Genomic DNA, 24,357 nt, shown 5'->3' with positions numbered 1-24,357 from the left:
ATAGGCTCTAGCACCAATGGCGATTAATTAACTTATTTCTTGAGTTGAATGAGAACACGGAAATTGGAATGGTTCTAAATGTTGACACTATGGGTTTCATTAACAAATGGTTCCTTCTTCTATTGACATATGAATCCTGGACAATTTGAAATATGAGTCTCACATTGAGTGATTGGCCGCAAGGCTTTGTCAGATTCATAAATTTTACTTTATTGTAACTTAATCCCATACTATAATTCCTGATGTAACTTTCATTGGAGTCCTCCTTTAAAGGAAGGTTCGCCAGAATATGTGAAGCGTGCTATTCTCGTAGGAGAAAATGCTCGCAAATTTATCTGTTCCATCGTCGACTGTTTGAGTCGTTAACGTAATCAGATTAAACTACAGATTGAGAATTGTCCTGCCTAGTTAATGCTCAAACTAGCTCTTTCCTAGTTTACACCGGAGGCGCCATATAGGGAATTTCCTTTGATAGCTGTCACGTGAGAGTCACGAGATAGCGATTGAGCGCGCTTAGTGGCGGCATATAGCACGTGATATTTGCACAGGTAATTACGCGGGCCATATAAGTCATAATTAACAGGGGGACTGTTGAGCTAGCTCTCGGTGTATCACTTGCAGGGTATCTCTTGCTTGCTGCATCTAGCACGTGATATTTGCACACCTAATTACACGCCTTATATGGGAGGAGCTAGGTCATCAGTTTATCGCTTGCAGGGCAGCCGTACGCACAAGTAAATGTTCCGTCAACTATGTGGGTATAAAAGTAACTTTGGTTTAATGAAAGTGTGTGAGGACCGTGTACAGTTGGCAGTGCACTGGTTTGTTGTTCAAATGGTTAGAGCGTGGGTTTGTCTGAACCATCCTCGAAATCGTTGTTACGTTGAAAACTGTAGCTCAGCTCGATTATCATGTTACCTAGCTAGTAACTTGATGATTGAACAGAGAGTGGAAAACCAGACGAAAGTAAAGATGAAGTCTCGGGGACCGGGGCAGCGGCTGATGATGGGCAAGAATTATTAAAGCGCCCTAGGCCGCTCCCCAAACCAGTCCAATAACACATTTTCTGAAAATTTCTAATTTTCAAAATTTAGTGTTTTCGAGGTACTAGATGAAACTATACCAGACGCTCACCACATCCGCCGTCTTCAGAATCAAGTCTTCAACCCTGACGATACTAAAGTAGAAAACATCAGGAATATTGGTTTGTTGGATTTTTGAAACATTTTATTCAAATTCGATATAAAGATGATTGAGTTGGCCGAGATTTCGCCGGAGTTCAAAAGCTTAGCTCACAGCTCTAAGCCATCTATTTTGAAACCAAATGAATTAATAAAATCCGGGTAAATCTGTTTAAAGTATGACTGTTTTTGTCACTAGATTACCTTATTAACTAAACTATCTGTCAGGAATGTCAGCACATATTGACTCCGGCAAGACCACGGTGTCAGAACGAATTACCTTCTACGGCGGGAGAATAGACGCTATTCACGATGTCAAAGGTTTGTGGTAACTTGTTGTTCTGGTTCACGATCATTTGCTATTTATTAGGTCAATTAATGACCGTCGTATATATTCTTACTAACAATAACTACCGTCAAAATTTTCCCAATTTACAGAGTCGGTTAGGTTTAAGAAATGTTTGTATCAGGTAAGGACGGTGTAGGAGCTAAGATGGACAGTATGGAACTGGAGAAGCAGCGAGGAATCACCATTAAATCTGCTGCTACATCTCTGCTGTGGAAAGGTTGGTGGTGAAACGAGTTAAGTTCTGATTAACTGGGATGCTCTGTAGTATCCAACTTGTTAAATACATTTTTCCTCTTTTTAAATTTTGAAATAAATCAAGAGTATGAATAAATTGTGAAATTCCATTTTTTTCACAGGTAACCAGTTGAACCTGATAGACACCCCCGGACACATAGACTTCACAGTTGAAGTGGAGCGAGCTCTGAGGGTTTTGGATGGTTCAAGTGTAAGTCTGAGAGCAGGATGGCAGGGGTTAAGAAGTGGACTTATCGGAGGGCTTACCAGCATTCCCAGTTCTATAGTGAGAGGGATTAACCAAGACGGAGTGACGGGGGCAGTGACCGGACTAGCTAAAGGTCTCATTGGAACTGTTGCTAAACCAGCTGCTGGTTTACTCGACTTTGCCTCAGGGACTACACTGGCCATAACGCAGAGTACTCGATCTAGTCACAGTATCGGTAAGTTAATTTCTACTCAGCAACCAAACAGTATAACCATAATTTGGTGTTAACACGTTTTGTTTTACAATTACAATAAACAGGAAGAAACATAACGATATTCTTCTTCTTCTCAGGAGAGATAAAAAGAATACGGCTGCCTCGATGTTGCAGTGGAGAGATCCTGGCAATCTTCTCCACAGACACTGCACAAGGCATGGCTACTCTGTGGAAACTGAACCGCAAGTCACGTGAGGAACAGTTCATTTCCTGGTGTGTGGTGAACACCCGCCTCAAGATCCTGGTGTCCAGTGAGCGGGTCAGACTTATCGAGAGAGAATCTGGTAACAAGGTTGTAAAGGAGATCATGTTAGACTCGATAGGACAGTGCGTGTATGCTCCCCGGAATAACGGTGGAACTACAGAACATAACCTAGCTATACAGATCTACGATACTCTGCCTCCACCAGGTGTTTTTAACATGGCTCCTGACTCGTGTCCCAAACTCAACTGTAACTCTCAGAAAACTAGCCTCAAGATCAGTCAGGACATTCAGTATGCTATTGATCTGAAGAGAGAGGCTGCTTTTTTAGTTAGCGGTGGCAAAACTTTCAGTAATAGTGGAAGGGACACAAGATAGCACAGTTTTGTAGTCGTTTAATTGATAAATTAAATGGTTAAAATTCTATGGTTTAACTTTATTAGTTTGTTACATGCAATCTTAAAAACATGTTCTTGTAATTAATTGGTATTGCCAGCGCAATACACGGTTATGTCAATTTTCTTCTAAAGAATTAAAAGTTGTGAAATCCATTAGAACAGTATAAATTAAATTTAGAAGATCTATCTGCTTTCTGGTTTGCTTACAGAAGGGTAAATTATTTTCCGACTATGCTGTAAATAAGTTAAATCAAGTAACTGTCTAACATTGCATGCGCTAAGACCAGCATTTTGTATAAAATTTTGATTAAATCTATAATAAGTTGAATTTTGACAATATTGATATGATACTGAGTGAAAACTGTTATTAGTGAAAACAACACCTCACCCCGTGATACCGATTTGCTTTGACATTGTCTGGAGTCTTATATAGTAACCGATCCTGTGGTGGCATCTGATATGGGCTACATCAGACTTGGTTCTTCATCATGTCGGTGAATCCCTAATTTCTATAATAGATTGTGATTTATTATATTAGAGCTTTTCAGTTAGAATTGAAACAATTTCTTCGTATTATAGAGCTAGGGCTGTGGACTAGCTACACCTGGTTAAAAAGCTTCCCTCCCATTACATAATTGATAATACTCAATAAATGTAATAGATTTGTAGTTTTGTAATTAATTGGTAATCGTGTTGTTATTGATCTAAAAATCGGTTCAATTTTCCCCTCATTCTGGAAATGTATTAATTGAGTCTGTCTAATTATTTATTTGATACCGATAAGATTTCTATAGTCTATTATATTCGTAAGTTGTAAAACTAAACAAATTTTTTCCAAAAGAACCAAATTAAAATAGAAGTTTTACAATACTACGATAGAGCTGTAACTGTAGTTTAAATTAGATCACGGTCTATTATTGTAAAGAACGGTTTTTATGTTGTTTTCTACAGATAGATAATGAATATGAGTTGTTACCGTTTATTTATATCTTTATGGAGTGTCAATAAACCTTTTTTGGACACAAATATAAAGTAACGAGTTAGTTTTCATTGTTTCTTAATCAGTAATAATCAAACCAAACTTTTCGTCTCATCGTAAGAAATAACTCCAGAGCTCTTTATCTTAGATTCTTAGGTATGTTGGGCAATGCTTATAAGTTTATTGCGAGCATGAATAACATGATATCATACAATGGCCTATAAGTAAGATAGCTGCCATTCACGATCTGCCATCTTTATTACATGCCGTGTACTACAAAGCTCTCGGCCGGTTTTCTAGTAACAATAAATATTCAAATCTGCAGCACTAGAAGACGAGACCCGATTCTCTCGATAAATATTCAAATCTGCAGCACTAGAAGACGAGACCTGATTCTCTCACACACGAACCTAATCGTGCATTAGTTATCTCAGAACAATGAAATGTTCGTAAGGCGCCGTGATATTTCTATGCATCTCAGGTTGAATAAAAGACTACAGGCTTCAAAATTGGTGATCTGCTTTACCAGGATCGAGCAAGGTGATGGGCGCTAATGACACGCAAAGATCAAATCGGTCCTTTTAGTTTTATCGTATATCAGTGCAGTATTCAGCGGAGTTTCCTTTGCTCGCTCTCATATCTTGAACAGCGTTAATGGTTAGTACATAGTAACGACTTTATTCAACAGTGAACAGATGTCGAAGAAAAAGGATCAAAAAGGTTATTCTATTTCTAGTGTCTGGGCTCTGCATACGAAATTTCTTAATTTCTGTTGAACGTCTTCAAAGTCCTCTGAGATCATTAAACATCAATCAAAAGTTTTGTCATATTTCCAGGTAAAAATGTTCAGCGTTATACCATGAAGCTTGTTATCGTTTTCATAGCGTACTTACTGCACTCTGCAACACGAGGTATTAGTAAGATCTTACATTTCATTTTTAACCCTAATCTCTAGTTTTGAATGACTTTGAATCAAGAATACATATTTCAATTTTTCATAATGAATGATGGTCGCTTATCAAATTTAACGAAATACCAAGACTCAAAAGGGGGGTTTATCGTTGTGAAAAATGTTACTTACCTTAGTAATGTCAGGTTGCTGGCATAATAACACCGGTAACATAGGAGACTTTAACAGAATTGGACAGAAAAACCTGATCAACAAAGACGATTGTATAAGTTGGTGTAATGAAGAGGAACTTTGTCTAGCAGTACTTATAAGCCCAGCTCATTGGACCAGGAGGCAGTGTTATAGATTAAAGTACACGGACATTGGTTCCCGGTCGGGCTGGTTTACAGCTTATAAGTCATGTTTTGGGACCAAAGGTAAGATTCCCAAATTGATCTGTTATTGAGTTGGTACGTGCTTGGGTTAAATTTGATATAAAACGATATCTGATTGAGATTGTTTGAATTAAGCTATAACACTCCACCAGAATGCACTAGACTGAACCCGAGCTGGGTGAAAGTAACAACCAGTTATTAGCATCTTTATATTACGAATCTTAAGTCTGAAGCTGATTAATCTGTTTGTATGCTGTTAGACTCAGTTTATATACTGACTCTAACAGCACAAATTGATTGTATAAATATAATGGGCATAATTGAATTATTGTCAAGGGAGTCTTCAGCTTCACTGTCGTGTTTTTATACCGTAAATCAAAATATAGGACCACCTTGTATTACATTGATTGACGGAGGAGTGCTATCACAAAATTCACACTGATGAGATTCATTTCTCTCAGTTCACGTGACGTCACTTAATACCAGACGTGACGTCACTTAATACCAGACGTGACGTCACTTAATACCAGACGTGACGTCACTTAATACCAGACGTGACGTCACTTAATACCAGACGTGACGTCACTTATTAATACCACACAGGTTGGTTACCAGTGCAACCTGATGACGATGCGTACATAGAATGGGGCCTGGCCTCAGTACCTTTACAAGTTAAAACCAACAGCGAGTTGCAGAGTCTAGATAACCTGACAGTGTCCTTCTACTCTGCTTGGAAGTACAATGCAGGAAAAGTATGGATCAACTTCGGCGAAACTCTAAAATACAAACTCGACTGGTGCAAGCCTTCCTGGTCTAACTTCTCCATAACACCTCCCAGTGATGCAGACAAGATATGGCGTTTCACCCTCACCAAAAGTGCAGATATCAGGCTTGTGATACACTGTAACGAGGTGGAGGTGCTCAACACGTGGTGGAAGTTACATGCTCGTACTCTGGAGCTCTCAACAAAGGGAGCAGTGAAGTGACATGCACGTCTGGAGACGCTTTTACTTATCTAGCGGAGCCTAGTTGTCCAAAACCAGGTTAGTTGTCCAAAACCAGGTTAGTTGTCCAAAACCAGGTTAGTTGCCCAAAACCAGGTTACAAGTTTTAGTATGATACTTATGCTTGAGGTTAATACGATGCAAGAACTTAAACTCGTATTTTACATTTTGAATTTTGAAGCAAACCAAAAATTGGGTAGAGTCAAGAGTGGACCCGGGACCATCGCAAATGCCCCCTTTTTTTACTCCTTCTACTTTTAGAGTGCAAATATGAATTTTTTTTAATTTTAAAAATAAAAATGATCTAAGTTTCAGGTGGTCTGGGACAAGGCTGTGTTTCTGAAACCTATCGAACGCAGTACGGAACATTCAGCCACGGCTGGCTGGGGCTCGGTAAAAGCTCACAGTACAAGAAATGTCAGTTTGATGACTTCACGGCGGTTTTCACTTGCAAGATGAAGAGGAACAAGGAGTTATATGTGGAGGGGACTTACTATTGCAAGAACACTAAAAATACGATAGCTATAGAACAACTAGCCAACGATAAGGTTTAGTATGACTCATATCAGTTAAAAAAGTTAACAAAAAGTTAAATATGGTATCTTATACAACTAGCTTAAACCATAGTTAATTTTCCAATTGTTTATGTTGATGGCCGGTCATATAACTACATTCTCCTCAGACTGCCTCGAATGAAGATAAGACGGCACAGATGGAGAAGATGACAAATAATGAGGGTAAGAACGGTATCGGTGACGTAGAGGCGGTGTCTAATGTTCTAAAATCCATCGTCAAAAGCGGGGAAATCTCCGAGGCAGTGGCCCAGAGCGTCCTAAACACCGTGTCTAACCTTGTGAAGTCCGACTTTAAAACAGCTGATAACGACACTGAAACCCAGTTCGCCAGCAAGATCTGTGACGGGTACATTGTTTTGATTTTTTTTTGTGAGAATTGTACCATACTTCAAAATTTTTCGACATTCATACATTACTTAATCATTTCTGGAATTTATTTCATCATTTGTACATTAAAAGACACAAGCCACCTCACAAATCATAACCTATAAATAGATCTAACCGATCAGTTTGGTGACTCAGACTGTTAACGTTGTTAAGCAAACTGTTGTCAAGAACAAGATTATCAAGTCTCCTCGCATAGCTGTGATCGATGTTAAGAAAGATGCAGATGCTGGTGAACCCAGCAGTAATGGAGTTGTCGCCCTCACCCTTTCTAAGGCAAGTCGAGGTGGCAAGGACCTTCAAGGTTGCGAAGTAGGCTCTGGATCCGGCGATGACGAAGAGGAAAACACGATTCTATTGGTCAGAATTTATTCTATTAGTACTCGCTTAACAGTACCTAGAATTCATACAGTAGTTATTAGTATTGCAATGCGTAAATGTTATGAATTTAACATCGTATCATTAAAATATGTTACTATGAAATTTATTCAGATCGAGACAAAGACGGGAGAAAAGAACGCAGATGTGGACATGGCCGTGGTCCTCATCACAGACTCGACACTTATGCCCGACAGGACGACTTCAATCGTGACAAAAGAGGAAGACGAAGACGACAAGGAAGCCGTCACTAAAATCATGGATGACCTGAAGAATGATTTGGAGGACGCAACCAAGAAAGATGGCGAGGACACCAAAAAGAGCTTTGTTAACTCTTTCATCACTGAGGTCAAAGTTCAAAACGCAGTACCTGATGACTTCAAGCTAAATGTCTTCATGAAGCCCACCATTAATATAGTGAGTTATTTAAATACGATAATTATACTTAAATTTTAATTTTACACTGTGGCAAATAAGATTCTGGACGATATCAGACAATTTTCGTCGGAAAGCAAAAAGTAATCGAAATCATGAATGAGACAATTTCTTACGTTTCGCACGTGCAAACTTTATGCGGATGTTGCGTGCGCATCTAGTACCACAGTGCTGGCAAGCATAACAGAGATATTTACAGTTTACACCTCTTTACTCAAAAAATATAAGTAAAAAAATCCTACATTTTAATATACTTTAATATACCTACAATTAGTAGATTAGAAGATAAGCCAGTTGCTAGTCCCCTGAACTCATACTTCATATATTTTGGCTCATAAATTGGTCAAGTATCAATATCTTTGAACAAGACTAACTTTACATGAAAGGTAAATCTAATCCATACATTGAATAAAACAAAATTTTTCACATAATTTTTTATAATGTAGGTATATTAAAGTATATTAAAATATATTAAAGTATATCCCGGGTCAAAATTGGAAAAAAAACCTACATTTTAATATACTTTAATATGGTTCAAAATTTGAATGGAGAAAATGTAGGTATATTAAAGTACATTAAAGTACATTAAAGTATATTAAAGTATATTAAAGTACAGGGTGGGCCAAAAGTCAGTGTGCAAACGTTGGCCTTAATAGCTCAGTCACTGAGTGCCCAATTGAAATAATTTGTTCTGGTATGACTTACTACCACCACTGGTTCGAGAAATTTGTCAAATCGAAACATATTTGTGTTCATTTGTTTCAAAAGAAGGTTCATTTTCGCATTTATTTGATAGTTTGGATAGTCGGATCGAGCCAAATTTTATTGAATTGTGTTTGGCCATTTAAATTACGTTTGCCCTGAAAAAATGAGAGTTCTAGCTTCTCAGATGACCGAGATATTCATTACGTGTGATCAGGTGATTGGTTTACCTAATCACGTGATTAGGTGACCCCGTTAACCACCCCGTTAAACATTATGGGAATCGTGAAGGCTGCCCAATTAAGGTGTCGTGTCGCGGTGTCACATAATCACCCAGTCAATTTTGTTAACGAGATACAGAAAATGCTTGATAACTTCGTCATTTCTAATCCGTTTTGCCTCATATTTTCAGATCATATGCAACATTTAAAAATCTACCGTCTCTGAAAAAAATTAGACATCTAGCATGTTCGGGGAGAACAATATAAGTGTTTTAATATTGAATGGGCGTGGTCTAAAATATTCGAATTTTCAAATTTTGGTGACGGAATCTTCGAACCAGTAGGTACAGTAAACCATCTGCAAAGCAACAACCCTCAAATATAAAACACGGCGGAGGTATAAGACCCAACGTTTGCACACTGACTTTTGGCCCACCCTGTATATTAAAGTATATTAAAGTATATTAAAGTATATTAAAGTATATTAAAGTATATCCCCGGGTCAAAATTGGAAAAAATCCTACATTTTAATATACTTTAATATGGTTGCCCCCCCCCCCCCCCCCCCCCCCCAAGTATACATCCTATCAGCATTAACGCAAATAATTCCTTTGTATGTATATTTTCTAATCCTCTACAACCTTCAGGGCAACACCAGCTCAAGCCTCACCATGGAACCTAACGGTAAAAGAATGCAAGTTTCGTACATCTGCGCAAAATACGACCCTGTTAAAGCAAAGTGGAAGGAGGGTTGCGAGACCATCTACAACTCTGCCAAGCCATCAGACGGGGTGCTCTGTTTGTGCTCTCACAACACCAGCTTTGCTGTCCTCATGGTGAGATTCTGTGGAAGGAAATTGATAACCATCATGATACATAACTCGTTTTATTTTATGTAATACTGGCCTCAAACTCGTCTTACTTATAGTAATATCTCCCAGCTTGAAACACTCCTTCACCAAATGTTTTCAGTCAGCTTACGAGATTGACCGTGGGTTTGCCGAAGTACAGAGCTACTTAACGTATGTACTACTCGGAATTTCAATCGTCAGTCTCATCTTAACTCTGGTGTTCCTACTTCCTGCTAAAGCTCTTCGATCAACTCGATCCGCTAAGATCAACATCTGTTTCACCACTGCGCTTTTGTTGGCGTCATTGATGTTCCTCATCCAAGACGCTTTCATTTCTGCTGATGATACCGGAGTTATAAAACTGGTAAGCTTGAGTTATATTTAGAGGTTAGATGATAACTATAAGTTGTGCTGACAGAATATAATATTATAGGAGTCCAGCTGCTTACCATAACTCAATAAGATATCCTTTTTAATCCAGTTGTCAGACCTTTTCGAATACTGCCCGACTCATCAACCACCACCCGTTTCAGAAGTCGACGAGATGTGCCGTGTACGCGATGATCCAGCATTACTTATGGCTTGTGGTCTTCGCCTGGATGGTCGTCGAAGGGTTCCTTATGTACCTTTCTCTCGTACAAGTGTTCGGATCTCATATCTCAAAGTGTATGCTGAAGTTTAACCTCGCGGCATGGGGTATGTTATTAATATTATTATTCAATCTTATATTTTCTCTATCTGAACACTTGCATAATCTTGGTTATTCGATTGTTTTTAAATAAGAAGAGTATAATTATATACTCTTATCATACAAATTACCTGACCATATTCTAGGTATCCCTCTACCGATACCATTCATCGGATATTTCGTCTTCACGAAGCGGCACACCGTAGGTAGCTTCACTTTCACAGAACACGGGTACCTAGCGGACACTATGTGCTTTATCCGCCCTGAAAGTACATCCTTCTACACTCTCTTCTTAGCCCCCATTGTCTTGGTTATCTTGGTGAACCTTGTATTCTTCGCACTGGTTGCCAAAGTGATCAAGAACTCAAACTCATCCGGCAACATCTCTGATCGGGGACAAATTTTAGTGAGTTCTAAGGTTGTTAATATTTAGCGTCTTTGAATATGATCGAAGAATTGTTTATCATCTGGCCTGTTGTCTGGTTTGTTTTACTTTTCATATGCTTCATTTTAATATCGCAAAAATTCTTAAACTAACTTCAGCGGCAGCTTAAATCAGCAGTCGGTGTGATGGTCTTGCTTGGAACAGGCTGGTTCTTTGGAATATTCATGTCCCTCCCAGCCCCTCACTTCCAAGTGGGGATGCAGTATCTGTTCATTCTTTTTAATAGTTCTCAGGTATGCGCGTGTTTTCTACAGCCTTCTTTATCCTTCTTCCGAATTAGATGTTATCTTTAAAGTATCATAATATCGATACCCACTACACAAGTATATCATCATTATGAAAATTAAAGACGAAAAATGGTTAATTGCACTACAAACGGAGATAATTATCCATGTAAACTTTCAGGGCATATTTGTATTCCTGTTCTACATTGTGCTCAACGACCAGGTCACGTCTCACTGGCTGGTTAAGGTTGGGCTTCAAGAGGAGAGGAGGACCTCTACAATATCTTTCGCCGCCGCTGCCGCCGGTAGATCAGTAGCCCCGTTAACTCAGGCAATGACGATCAGCGCCAGTGCCGTCCCAAACCAAGCTGACAACATTTATGAAAACGCCGCCGCCTCCAACGATGATCGAACGTCTGAAAGTGTAAGCAAAAATGAGTTTCCAGCTAATTCAGACGATAATGCAGAAATTTGACTGTGTGAATGAATTTTGTAAGTGTAACGAAAGACTGGTTTTATTTGATACTGGGTGTCCCAAAAATGGCGAACAAGTGATCACTGTTGATAACATAAGAACGGTTTGAGAACGTTATTAATCATTTATAATTGCTGTAGGGTATGGTCTCCGGAGATTATTGATCATGAACAAATTTTGAGACCTCTCGTTCATTCGATAAAATTGTTTGCCAATAATGTATCAGTAGCGTAGTTTTTAGATTTTCTTCATTAATTTGTTCATCTTACTATAAATAAAGCGAGACGATACCACGGCATCAACTTTAACGCGACTTTCCGCAAAAACCGTAAAAGATATACAACTGAAACTTTTTTGACTGGGTCAAATGCTTTTATGCTTTTCAAATCAGCATGAAAAAATAAAAAATTGGCCACGGAACAATAATTTTAGTGCCCAAAATTTGGATCCCCAAGTGGTGTCAAATAATGATTTCAGTCTCTAACTCTTGACACATTCGTTATCAAGACAATATTATCTGCACAAATTAGCAGATACAAATGAGTATAACATATAAATACCAATATCTATTTACAGATCTACTACAGCTACTACTATACTTGGAAATGTGCCGTCGCTAATTATTGAATCTTATCTTTTTATACATAGCTGATAAGATTTTCAATGCATGTAAAACTATGCACTTACTGCAGTACAATATTGTTTCGACTCCAAAGTAGTGTGCTGTTTTTTGCACATGGGGGCCAATCGAAACAAAAATACGATTTAGAACTGGCAGATGCTGAATCAGCAGATCGAAGAATCTTTAAATTATTTACTATTATTATCGTATTGCCGTGTAAATTTGATTCTAATGCTAATTCTAATATTTGGAAATCCTGTCTTTAAATTTGACCCATTTGGGTCACCCAATAAATTTAGAAAGCGAAAACGTGGTGTCAGTGAAAGTAAAGAATTATTGTCGTCCGGAGGACGGGTACGCTGCTAGTGTTAGCTAATTTGTCATTGAAAAGCTTAAATTGTGACTCTGAATCCAACAAAATTCTTTTAGTTTTACTCACAGATGACTATTAGTATTAAATTCAAATAATTGTAACAGGATATATAATATATATGAACAGACCTGGAAAAAAACTGTTTATCGTTCAACTTCAAGTGCAATGGTGTAAGCACTAGGGAAGTCGACAAGCGAAGTCGACTTACAATTAAAGCTCAAATAAACTTAATATTTTAATACTGATATTTTTACCAAAATACATAGTACAGTACAATATTTTTTGGTAAAGATATCACATTATCAGATCAAGTCCATTTTGTACTAATTATTTATAGTCCCCCGATTCCACATCATTGAGGTATTTTTAGTCATCACCATTATTTAATGACGAAGATCAGGGTCCGTTTAACCCCAATTCCTAAGGGCAACATCCCACATCAAAGCAAGTGCTGTCATGAAGGCCACGTCAATGTCAGGCTCAATTGAGAGGCGGATCAAGCCGTGCTTATTACCGCTCATACGAGCAAACAGCTGATTAGTTTCGCCATCGTATATATTTACGTTGTTTGTTCGTTCTCGTGTACATGTCACAGAGCATTTCATCATTATTTCCGGCTTAGAATTGCTGAAGAATTATCATTTGTTTAAAATAGTTTTAATGAAAGATATTACCTAAGCTTGTAAGTGTTTAACTAGTTAACCTACCCGAAATCAACAAACTCTCTAATTAATTTGACCGTAATTAATTATAAGCTAAAATCATCCAATTACTACAGAACACTGTATAGATTTAATTTATCTCTCGGTACCTGTTATAATCATCAGTGACATGAACGTAGCATTTCATGTTCCTGGTAAAATGTCTGAAGGCCATTGTAATCCTCCGTTGATTCATACCCTCACCAGTGGCAGTACAATTCATGTGCCATATGTATCGCCAGCCCGTCAAGTATCTCTTTATTTTGCAAAGCTCGTTCCCATATTCATCAAGCATTGCAGATTTTTCCCGCTCGAAGGTGGCTCTCCATGATTTCTCTGTATCCGATGAAAGTTCCTTGTGGAAATTTGACTAATGAAGAACTTAAATGCACATTAACAATTAAACACCAAAACCATTATTCACAGTTACTCCGCTCCTACTAAATCGCTCGCCCAAATTTTAAGAAAATTCTTGTGAAAAAGTCCTTTGGGGGTGAAAATGGGGTGAAAATGCTTCCCTGGAGAGTTATGGGCAAAAAACCGTTTTAGTCACGTGACAGGCTAGTAAAACATGAATTCGATTGTTAAGGGCTCGGGTTAGGGTTAGGGTTGTGGTAAGGGTTATGGATAGCTTCGGGGTTATGGTTAGGCCTTGGGATTAGGGTTGGGATTAGGGTTTATGTAAAACCGTTTTGTACAGCTGCAAAACCATAAAAACCAAAGTCACGTGAAATTTTTGGGCGAGCGAATTAGTAAAAGCCCGATTACTCAGATATGATTTTGATAAAGCATTTTGAAACTCATACTCACTTGAAGAAAAAACGTATTTCCATTACCATCAGTGATATTGTAACGGTCAGATCCAATATTGATCTGAAATGGTCCTGTCATGCAATATTGGGGCCCGAAGATACATATTTTGTGATTTGGATCCGCTTGCCTCAATGATTGGTGAGTTTTAATCGCAGCCATATTTAAGAGCACCTATAAAATCTTAAATCATGTTGAAGAAAATGTTAACGGGTGATACTCGTAAAATATCTGTTCCATATCAGGACCGTCGACGAGTCCAAGTCGGCGCGCGTCCTGGTAGGTTGTAAACCTACAAAGAAAATGTGAATAATGAATATTTGTACATTGCTGTCATTATGATAATTTGTTTTTACTCTCGATCATGTAATTAGTAATTGATACAGGGTGGACCAAAAGTCAGTGTGCAAACGTTGGGTCTTATACCTCCGCCGTGTTTTATATTTGAGGGTTGTTGCTTTGCAAATGGTTTACTGTACCTACTGGTTCGAGGATTCCGTCACCAAAATTTGAAAATTCGAATATTTTAGACCACGCCCATTCAATATTAAAACACTTATATTGTTCTCCCCGAACATGCTAGATGTCTAATTTTTTCAGAGAGGGTAGATTATTAAATGTTGCATCTGATCTGAAAAAATGAAAAAATGAGTTATCAAGAATTTATTCTAGCTTCAAGCTTGTCAGCTTGATTGATTGGGTGATTATGTGACACGATACCTTAATTGGACTACCTTCAAAATTCCCAGGGGGGATATCTGATATCACGTACCCCGTACTATGTTTCTAGCGTGCTACTTGAGCCTTAGCAATGATCAGAGAATTTTGGCGGCAAATGAATAGTGAAACAAAACTGTTGCAAAAGGATAACTTTATTTAAGATATGCACACAATAATTGAAACAATAATAAATCTACAGATAATTCTCAATATGACCACCATTCTTCTCTACAACTAAATTGCAGCGCCGTTTCACTGATCGACAAGCCCTAGTGAGGAACTCCGCCGGAACATCCCTGCAGCAGTCTTTAATACGTCTCTTTAATTCAGGGATGTCGTGAGCAGGACCCTCCTTGTATATCTGATCCTTAAGCCATCCCCAGAAGAAGAAGTCTGGAGGTTTCATGTCAGGACTTCGAGGCGGCCAGGGTTCAGCTAGTCCTTCGCCGATGGTTCTGTTATCAAATTTAGAAGATATCCACTGTCTGGCAGGAAGATGAGGACGAGCACCATTTTGCGTGTTGTGAGTGTTGGATCCTCCAGGCGATGGGAAGATGTGGGTAAGGCCGCATCACTCAATTAACCGGCCTCTCCTCAGCATGTTCGCAAGCACAGAACTCAGAAGCAGTTCTCAACGGTTAACGGCCGGGTCACCTAATCACGTGATCAGGTAAGCCAATCACCTGATCACACGTAATGAATAACCTCGTTAAGGTTCATATCTCGGTCATCTGAGAAGCTAGAACTCTCATTTTTCCAGGGCAAACGTAATTTAAATGGCCAAACACAATTCAATAAAATTTGGCTCGATCTGACTATCCAAACTATCAATTAAATGCGAAAATGAACCTTCTTTTGAAAAAAATGAACACAAATATGTTTCGATTTGACAAATTTCTCGAACCAGTGGTGGTAGTAAGTCATACCAGAACAAATTATTTCAATTGGGCACTCAGTGACTGAGCTATTCAGGCCAACGTTTGCACACTGACTTTTGGCCCACCCTGTATTTTTGGGGACAATTACAAATTTTAAAAAAAAACAAACGGTAGAGCTAAAGGGATCGGTTAAAAAAATTTACAAACGTAACCAAGCATGAACAATATAATGAAATATGAATTACAAAAGTTTACCATGATTGCTCCTTCATCAAATTAAACTAACCGTGCGCGAGCGTGCGCTAAATCACTTTAAGTTTACAGTCGATCTTCGAGATTGTTCTAAAAGGGACCTCGACAGTTAAAACCAACTTCAATCGATGTATTTTCGGACGCTGAATCCGAATCACCCCGGCCCCCATGACATAGGTGTTGTGTTTACTTTTAGTTTTAAAGAGTATATATATTTTTATTGTTAATTAGTGTTATTTGTTTTAGATGTTTTATAGGCATTCATAGTCACAAATCACCTCACATCATGCTCCACTACACATTATTTTCACATCAAATAACAAGCACTAGCACAATCCACTTTCAGAATTCAGCACCAATTCACTTCATATGCACAAAGTCAGCACAGTTCATTTCACCTTGGAGATTCATAACACTAATCACTCGTCATTGTCACGTGTTCACTTCACCACGACTTCACAACCATTCAAATAGTATCTTCATGTCCCATGGTCACGAATCATTCGTCACGTGTCATGCTATATATAAGTGCCGTTTTATAATTATTTGAGAGGTCAGGTTCGAGCAGTTCTGTTATATTCTAATGCCTATGTTACTTATATAAATCTTCATTCTACTTTCAAGAATAATACCTCTTAGTTATATCGTGTTTCCTTTATACAAGAACATCGTAAAATAATAGGGTTAAAATGCTCCCCTGACGCGACGAGATAATGGCGAAAAACTGTCTCGATCACGTGATATGACCTTACCTGGGGACCTCAGGCTATCATGTTCATAAAAATATTCCGCCGAATAGAGATTCGGCGGAATGACAGGCTGAGCGCGGCCCAGTAAGATATGACCGTATAAGGAAGTTAGTCTAACATCTAATTTCTCGTTAGGGTTAGGGTTTCAGTGTATGCTTTTGTTAAAGATTGGGTTAGGGTTAAGGTTAGGATCAGATTGGAGGGCTAGGATTTCGAAAAGTCGTTCAGGACCAGCTGGCTCTTACTATAATTCGCTCGCCCAAAAATTTCACGTGACTTTGGTTTATATGGTTTTGCTTGACATACGTTGCAAGCCACTTTTCGCGCGCGAAGCGCGCGCCGCCGAAGGCGGAAAAAGGGGCATACAATGAAGGAAATCGGACTTTTTGGAGGGACGCATATTTTGCGTCCCTATTATCCAATTTGACCAATTATGGGAGTAATTGACTGAGATGGTGCGCGCGCGCCACCAAAACAGTTAAATGCATTGTTTTTGACTAAGTTGCAATATTTGTGAGTTTACTTGGTATCTTTGTACTATTTTTATTATTTAAATGACTTTATTAAGTCATTGGAACCTTCATACGAACAAAAATGTAAATGTTTTAATATTTGTGTAAACCGAAAACTTGTAATTTTGTTCCAAACTGCTTAATTTTTGTACGGCGCTACTAATTCATGAAAATAGCGCCATATGTAAATTTCGCATTGGATACATAGATGACCAATGATATCGCAGTATTAAAGTCATGTGATACCGCGATGAGCTAGCTGGCGTCTGCCTAAAATCATATTTATGCTTTCTCCTCTTTTATCACTCGATAGCGGTAACTCTTTACATATGCTTTGTGAATTGTGCTTATACTTTTTTGTTCAACCTGTTGTTCAATTTGTTTAACATTTCTTTGGTTATTTCAAACCACTTCAATCCCCAAATTTATACATCTAACCATCTCTCTGGTTGCTTCCATCTCGTTAAAGCCAAGGCTCGACCGGGACCGCTTTTTTTGGCCGGGACTGGGGAAAAGTGCCGGGACCGGGATTAAGACCGGGACCGGGATTAGGGATCAGGATTAAGCCGGTCTTATCACAAGTTGGGCATTCTCCAGTACTGTTTGGCTATTATGGCTAATCACCTCCAATCCAACCTCATGTTGATGTAGTAGAATCTACTTTTAGTTTTCTTCAATTCTGCTACCTCCATTCTAGCTCTTTCGAGCAATCTCTGAATGCTACTTCCTGCTCTATCTAGCTTCCACCAACGCTCAATAATTGTTGTTATGCTACTAGCACCTGCAAATTCTAGCCCTATCCAGCAACCTCAGACTTATTCCTACTCTGTTCAGCTATCACCAGCACCTGCAAATTACAAAAATCATATATTTGCGCCTGAGGGTAATTTAGAAATTGCCCCCTTAGGGTTGGAACTACTGATAAAATGTGCGTACATTATCAATTCTGATCCAGAATGACCTTACAAAGGACCTGGTTTCTATAAAAGTTGTAGACACTAAACTGCATACTCGATTTCAATTAGCTTCTAGATTTTTTCACTCTCGCCCCGGTGAAAACCGACCAAGTACGTGCACTCAAGCAGATCATTTAGGAATGAGGATCTCATCGCGTGACAATTTAGCACCTACTCAGTCTGGTGACAGGGTATGATTCAGATCAGATCCCATGATCGCAAAGCGGTTCTTGTTAGTGATTTCGATAGTGCAGTATAAATGTCACTGAGAGTTTAGCTTTAGTATATCACATTCGATTCCTACTACTCTTTGCAACTATCTCAAATATGCAATAGTCATTCCTCGACTCCTACTGAGAAGCCCATCTTCATCCAGGGACGAACAGCCGGCAGCATTAACCTTGTTCCGCTCTAGGGTCCTACTTCCGACCAACAGTCCCCCGCTCTACAGTCCCCCCTTCGTCCTACAGCCGGCAGGAGTACAGTTCACGCAGCGAGTACACGCAGTGTAGCTCGTTACACATTATAATGTACATCTAGGGCAGGGTTTGACTGCCGCAGTAGTCCAACTGACAGTGAAGCGTGTGACTGGTGTCGGTGCGTCAGGTACAACCAACTTCCGACTTATGTCGGCCATCTTGAAATCAGTCCAGAATTTGTCGTTTTGTTTTGCGTTAGTGATTTATCGCTTACTTTCTACTCTGTATTGGTTATACTTATAATTTAGTATACACCGTGGTCCGTGGCCTAGGGACCGAAGGTAAAAGCTGTACAAAATGTATTGAACATTCCCTGCCCTTTCTTATTGAAGCCTATTACAATTTTTATAGCGGTCAGGGGTGAGAGAGGGAGACGGCAATCGTATACATTGTCAGTCAGTGTAACTTCGTTTAACTTGATAGCTGCCACCATGGACTATGAATGTTTCTAGACACTATCCTTTTGATATTGAGATATTGGTATCTCAGATCACGTGTACATCGTTCCTTTTTTATGACACAGTAATTTATTGACACTCACAGCTATAATTTTAATCATTGAATCAGTATTTTTGTCTGTACTCTGCGTAATGCATCACATGAATCAGTTTTTAATCTATTAACTTATTACACATTTGTGCTCTGCTTTAGCATCACTTGACTATTATATTTTTATAGATTTTCTGTCACTGCACTGACACTGAACAAGCTCGGCGAATTTACTCTCCCTCTCAGGATTTGCCATTATCCTTATTATAGTTGAGTAATTAATTGAATAATTAGATCGTTGACATTAGCCAGTGAACGCATTGATTAGGACAGTTTTGTGAAACCGTGCTGTAGAGGTTATGTGTTGATTGATTTCAATAGTTTATTTACACTGTTTTTAAATGTCAAAATTTAAACTAACGGGCTGATACATCGGACAGTAAATCAAATTAGTTTATTATTTAGCCTATTCAGTATTCCTACCCAGAAATAATTGATTCACCGTGCCTCTGACCGTCAATTCGATTTCATTTATTAACTGTGCTTTACTGCAGGTGCTTGTCACATGGCTAGGATGTCTCAATCCAATAGGAATGTTTCCGATGTGTGGACATTCTTTACTGTGCCAGATCCTGGAGGAAGTCCATATTATTATTTGGAGTGCTTGGCTTCTATCAGACTGAGACCAGGCCAAGCGGCCAAGGATTTCCAGGTATAATACTTTTGTTTTCTAGAAAATAACTTTGAGCTATATCTATAATGATTTAGCAACCTTTAGCCACAATATTTTTATAACGACTAATGTGCAGTCAATCGTGGACACTAGCTGGAAAGGAACCAGCAACTATGAACAATCGATATGACTATAAAAATTACTAAATAAAGCTTATCCAGGTAATCATTTTATGGGATCATTTGCAACATAAGCACCCTTCTAAACACAAGGAAGCAACTGCAATACGTGAATCACAGAGGGTCAAGAGACAAAAGTCTGATGAAGTCGAAGCTGAGCGGAGATCGATGTATCAACTGACAACATCTAATCAGCCCACACTGTGGGCAGTCTGGAGCGGCGCCACTGTTACTAGACTGATGAACGTCAAAAAGATCTAAAAAGTTGCTCCTGAAATGGATTATTGATCAGATGCTCCCCTACACGATTGTTGAGAATGAACATTTTCAACAGTTTGTTGACGGTAAGATTCATTTGGGACGTTTTTAATAACTTAGCTCAATAACAAAACAAATTTTCTAGGCTCGAGCTGTGATGACTCCAGATTACAATTCCAATTGAGTTCTTTGTGATGATAAAATTGATTGCTATTAAGTAAATTAGCAGCAGATTGACAGTCATTTGTTGGATAATCATTTACAGATAAATTAAGATCATCTGACTTCCGACTCATTCAGGTTTGAACAAGAAGTTTGACATACCCTCAGAGAAGGTGGTGCGCACAAAACTGTTTCCTGAATTATATAATAGATTACAGTTTAAACTGAAGAAATTTATTGACTGAAAGGAGCTGATTACAGTCTGAGCTGTGATGTTTGGTCGTCAAAAGCGCTGGATTCCTATTTGGGGGTCATAATACACTTCGTAACTACAAACTTCGAAAGAAAAGTTATTGTACTGAGATGCCTTCCCTATAACCGAGCACATACCGGTAAGTTCTATCGTTAAATCTGAATAATTTAGCTCATATATGGACACGTTCATTTGAGTTTGAGGATATTGGTAAACAAAAATGATAGCGTTTTCGACGATAGTGGCTTAATTTTGACATCTATTAACCTAGCACGTTCAGAAGTTCTGAACATTAGCCACGTAACCCATACTCCCATATGCACTGCTCAGAAAGAAAATCTATTGTTGTTAGGCACTATAATGGTTCAAATGTCACATTTTGTGTGACTTAGTTAACTGCAGTTGTCTAATTATCATTCCTTGGTCTGAAATATAGTAGATTAGGTCAATCTAACAATTATGATACAACATTGGTTAAAGGGCACGGATCGAACGGTTACAAGGCAATATTTGGGTAACTTTGTCACACTCAGAATACCATACCTCTATTCTACTATGAGATGTCCTCAAAAACCTTTTAACTCATTATTTGATGGTTGATCTACCAATTATAGCCCTAAAATATGTTGTTTCGAATAGTTAGCTAAAAAGGCACTTGGTTATTGGGAAATGAGGTAAATTCCGTCACAATATTTGGAATTTTAAATTTTGGGCGAATTATTTATATCTGATTTTGGTTTGAAAGGCGGGAAAACTTTGATGACAATGTAGTTGATGCAAGTTAAGATCAGTGTTTACATTGTCACAAAAAATGATATGAAATCGTAAATAGGTTAAAAATAATGATTATAGAATGAAATAGTCTCTTATAATAACTCTTATAATAACTGATGTGACAAAGTAAACATGTCTTTCCCCTATTTTGAAGATCTATATATTCTATGACTCTATCAGCATTCAACATTCTTTCAGACAAAAATCGGTAGAATATTGTCCAGAACATCAGACCTCAAGTTAAGGGGGGGGTGTCACGTCCGTCTATGTCCGCTTGTCTCATAGAATCCAAAAAGGACAGGACATAGGCGGACATAGGCGGACATAGACGGACATAGGCGGACATAGGCGGACATAGACGGACATAGGCGGACATAGGCGGACATAGGCGGACATTTATGGACACCTAAATTGCTAAATAAAATGTTCAATTTTTGCTGTTATAGGGGGATCATGTTTTTTGTCCGTTCGGTACCCTATATTTTCAAAACGGACAAAAAATAGAGCGGACAAAAAATAAAAATGGACAAAAACGGACAAAAATGGAAATAACATTTAGATGCTTCCTTCTCCTACTCTTCCTCCTCCTCCTCCTGGGTCTTCCTGATCTTCCTCAGTCCTCTTCCTCCTCCCCTCCTCAGTCCTCCTCCTACTCCTCCTCCTCGTCCTCAGTCCTCCTCATCAGTCCTCAACAGTCCTCCTCCTCCCCAGTCCTCCTCCTCCTCCTGAGTCCTCCTCCTGGGTCCTCCTCCTGGGTCCTCCTCCTCCTCCTCTTCCTCCTGGGTCCTCAGTCCTCCTGGGTCCTCCTCCTCATCCTTCTCCTCAGTCCTCCATCCTCCTCCTCAGTCCTCTCCCAGTCCCCATCCTCCTCCTCCTATTCAGTCCTCCTCCTCCTCCTGAGTCCTCCTTCTTCTCAGTCCTCCTCAGTCCTCCTCCTCCTCCTCCTGAGTCATCCTCCTCCTCTTCCCTCTCAGTCATCCTCCTCAGCCATCCTCCTCAGTCCTCCTCAGTCCTCCTCCTCCTGGGTCCTCCTCCTCCTCTTCATCCTCCTCCTCTTCCTCCTTGGTCCTCAGTCCTCCTCCTCCTGGGTCCTCCTCTTCATCCTTCTCATCAGTCCTCCTCCTCCCCAGTCCTCTCCCAGTCCCCCTCCTTCTTCTCCTCCTATTCAGTCCTCCTCCTCCTCCTCCTCCTCCTCCTCAGTTCTCCTCAGTCCTCCTCCTCTTCCTCCTGAGTCCTCCTCCTGAGTCCTCCTCCTACTCCCTCTCAGTCATCCTTCTCAGTCATCCTCCTCAGCCATCCTCCCCAGCCATCCTCCTCAGCCATCCTCCTCAGTCCTCCTCCTCCTCCTGGGTCCTCCTCCTCCTCCTCCTCCTGGGTCCTCCTGGGTCTTCCTGATCCTCCCCAGTCCTCTTCCTCCTCCCCTCCTCAGTCCTCCTCCTACTCCTCCTCGTCCTCAGTCCTCCTCATCAGTCCTCAACAGTTCTCCTCCTCCCCAGTCCTCCTCCTCCTCCTGGGGCCTTTTCCTGGGTCCTCCTCCTGGGTCCTCCTCCTCCTGGGTCCTCCTCCTCCTGGGTCCTCCTTCTCCTCCTCAGTCCTTCTCCTCCTCCTCCTCAGTCCTCTTCCTCCTCTTCCTCCTCCTCCTCCCTCTCAGTCATCCTCCTCAGTCATCCTCCTCAGCCATCCTCCCCAGCCATCCTCCTCAGCCATCCTCCTCAGTCCTCCTCCTCCTCCTGGGTCCTCCTCCTCTTCCTCCTCCTGGGTCCTCCTGGGTCTTCCTGATCCTCCCCAGTCCTCTTCCTCCTCTCCTCCTCAGTCCTCCTCCTACTCCTCCTCGTCCTCAGTCCTCCTCATCAGTCCTCAACAGTTCTCCTCCTCCCCAGTCCTCCTCCTCCTCCTCCTGGGGCCTTTTCCTGGGTCCTCCTCCTCCTGGGTCCTCCTTCTCCTCCTCAGTCATTCTCCTCCTCCTCCTCAGTCCTCTTCCTCCTCTTCCTCCTCCTCCTCCCTCTCAGTCATTCTCCTCAGCCATCCTCCTCAGCCATCCTCCTCAGTCCTCCTCCTTCTCAGTCCTCCTCAGTCCTCCTCCTGAGTCCTCCTCCTCCTCCTCCTGGGTCTTCCTGATCCTTCTCCTCCCTCTCAGTCATCCTCCTCAGCCATCCTCCTCAGCCATCCTCCTCAGCCATCCTCCTCAGCCATCCTCCTCAGTACTCTTCAGTACTCTTCAGTACTCTTCAGTCCTCAAAATGTTTGTCCGCTAATGTCCACCAATGTCCGCTAATGTCCACCAATGTCCGTCCAAGTCCGCCAATGTCCGTCCGGGTCCGCCTATGTCCGTCCGAGTCCGCCAATGTCCGTCCGAGTCCGCCAATGTCCGTCCGTGTCCGCCAATGTCCCAAAAAACACGTCCGTTGTCTCATAGAATCCAAAAAGGACAGGACATAGGCGGACATAGACGGACATGACACCCCCCCAGTTTAACAATTTTAGGTTAAATTTGTCAAAATCACTAAAAATGTGACAAAATTGACTTTTCCTGCCCCAACAATTTCAAGATAGTGTGTAAAAATTAGCATAGGCTGCTTTATTACCTATATAAATCAATCCAAACTACGAAAAAGATCTGTTAATCTGATGACGATTACCTAACTCTAATAATAACTGATGTGACAAAGTAAACATGTCTTGCCCCTATTTTGAAGATCTATAACTCTATTAGAATTCAGCATTCTTTCAGAAACGATTGGTAGAATATTGTCTAGAACATCAGGGCTCAAGTTTAACAATTTTAGATTAATTTGTCAAAGACGCTGAAAATGTGACAAAATTAACTTTCCCTGCCCCAAAAATATCAAGATAGTGTGTTAAAATTGGCATAGGATGCTTTATTGCCTATATTAATCGATCCAAACTACGAAAAAGATCTGTTAATCTGATGACGATTACCTAACTCTTATAATAACTGATGTGACAAAGTAAACATGTCTTGCCCCTATTTTGAAGAGCTATACTTCTATTAGAATACTATGTAA

General features: G+C 40.0%; 2 protein-coding genes and 1 long non-coding RNA gene across 3 annotated transcripts; 2 read left to right on the top strand and 1 right to left on the bottom strand.

Moving 5' to 3' along the window:
* The first annotated feature begins 1,456 nt into the window (after positions 1-1,456).
* Positions 1,457-3,316, top strand: LOC134812143 (intermembrane lipid transfer protein Vps13D-like). The gene is made up of 3 exons (XM_063819365.1): positions 1,457-1,747; positions 1,887-2,207; positions 2,324-3,316. Exons 1-3 carry the CDS (start codon positions 1,639-1,641, stop codon positions 2,824-2,826), a joined length of 933 nt encoding a protein of 310 aa, XP_063675435.1. The 5' UTR covers positions 1,457-1,638; the 3' UTR covers positions 2,827-3,316.
* A 3,964-nt stretch (positions 3,317-7,280) lies between these two features.
* On the top strand, positions 7,281-11,655 carry LOC134813266 (adhesion G-protein coupled receptor G2-like). Its single transcript, XM_063820956.1, has 9 exons — positions 7,281-7,376; positions 7,565-7,867; positions 9,456-9,644; positions 9,781-10,023; positions 10,193-10,355; positions 10,494-10,753; positions 10,891-11,025; positions 11,198-11,440; positions 11,632-11,655. The coding sequence occupies exons 1-9, from the start codon at positions 7,281-7,283 to the stop codon at positions 11,653-11,655; spliced, it is 1,656 nt and encodes a 551-aa protein (XP_063677026.1).
* Positions 11,656-12,805: 1,150 nt separating this feature from the next.
* Positions 12,806-14,186, bottom strand: LOC134813548 (uncharacterized). Its single transcript, XR_010160032.1, has 3 exons — positions 13,998-14,186; positions 13,298-13,542; positions 12,806-13,113 (listed from the first exon to the last, which is right to left on the bottom strand). It is a non-coding gene; the product is annotated as an uncharacterized LOC134813548 (long non-coding RNA).
* Between the last annotated feature and the right edge of the window lie 10,171 nt (positions 14,187-24,357).

This window comes from Bolinopsis microptera, chromosome 3, assembly GCF_026151205.1.
Source record: "Bolinopsis microptera isolate Bmic1 chromosome 3, MBARI_Bmic_1.0, whole genome shotgun sequence".
NCBI classification, from domain to species: domain Eukaryota; kingdom Metazoa; phylum Ctenophora; class Tentaculata; order Lobata; family Bolinopsidae; genus Bolinopsis; species Bolinopsis microptera.
Note: the sequence above shows the minus strand (reverse complement) of the source record. Positions and strands in the feature narration are given on the sequence as shown.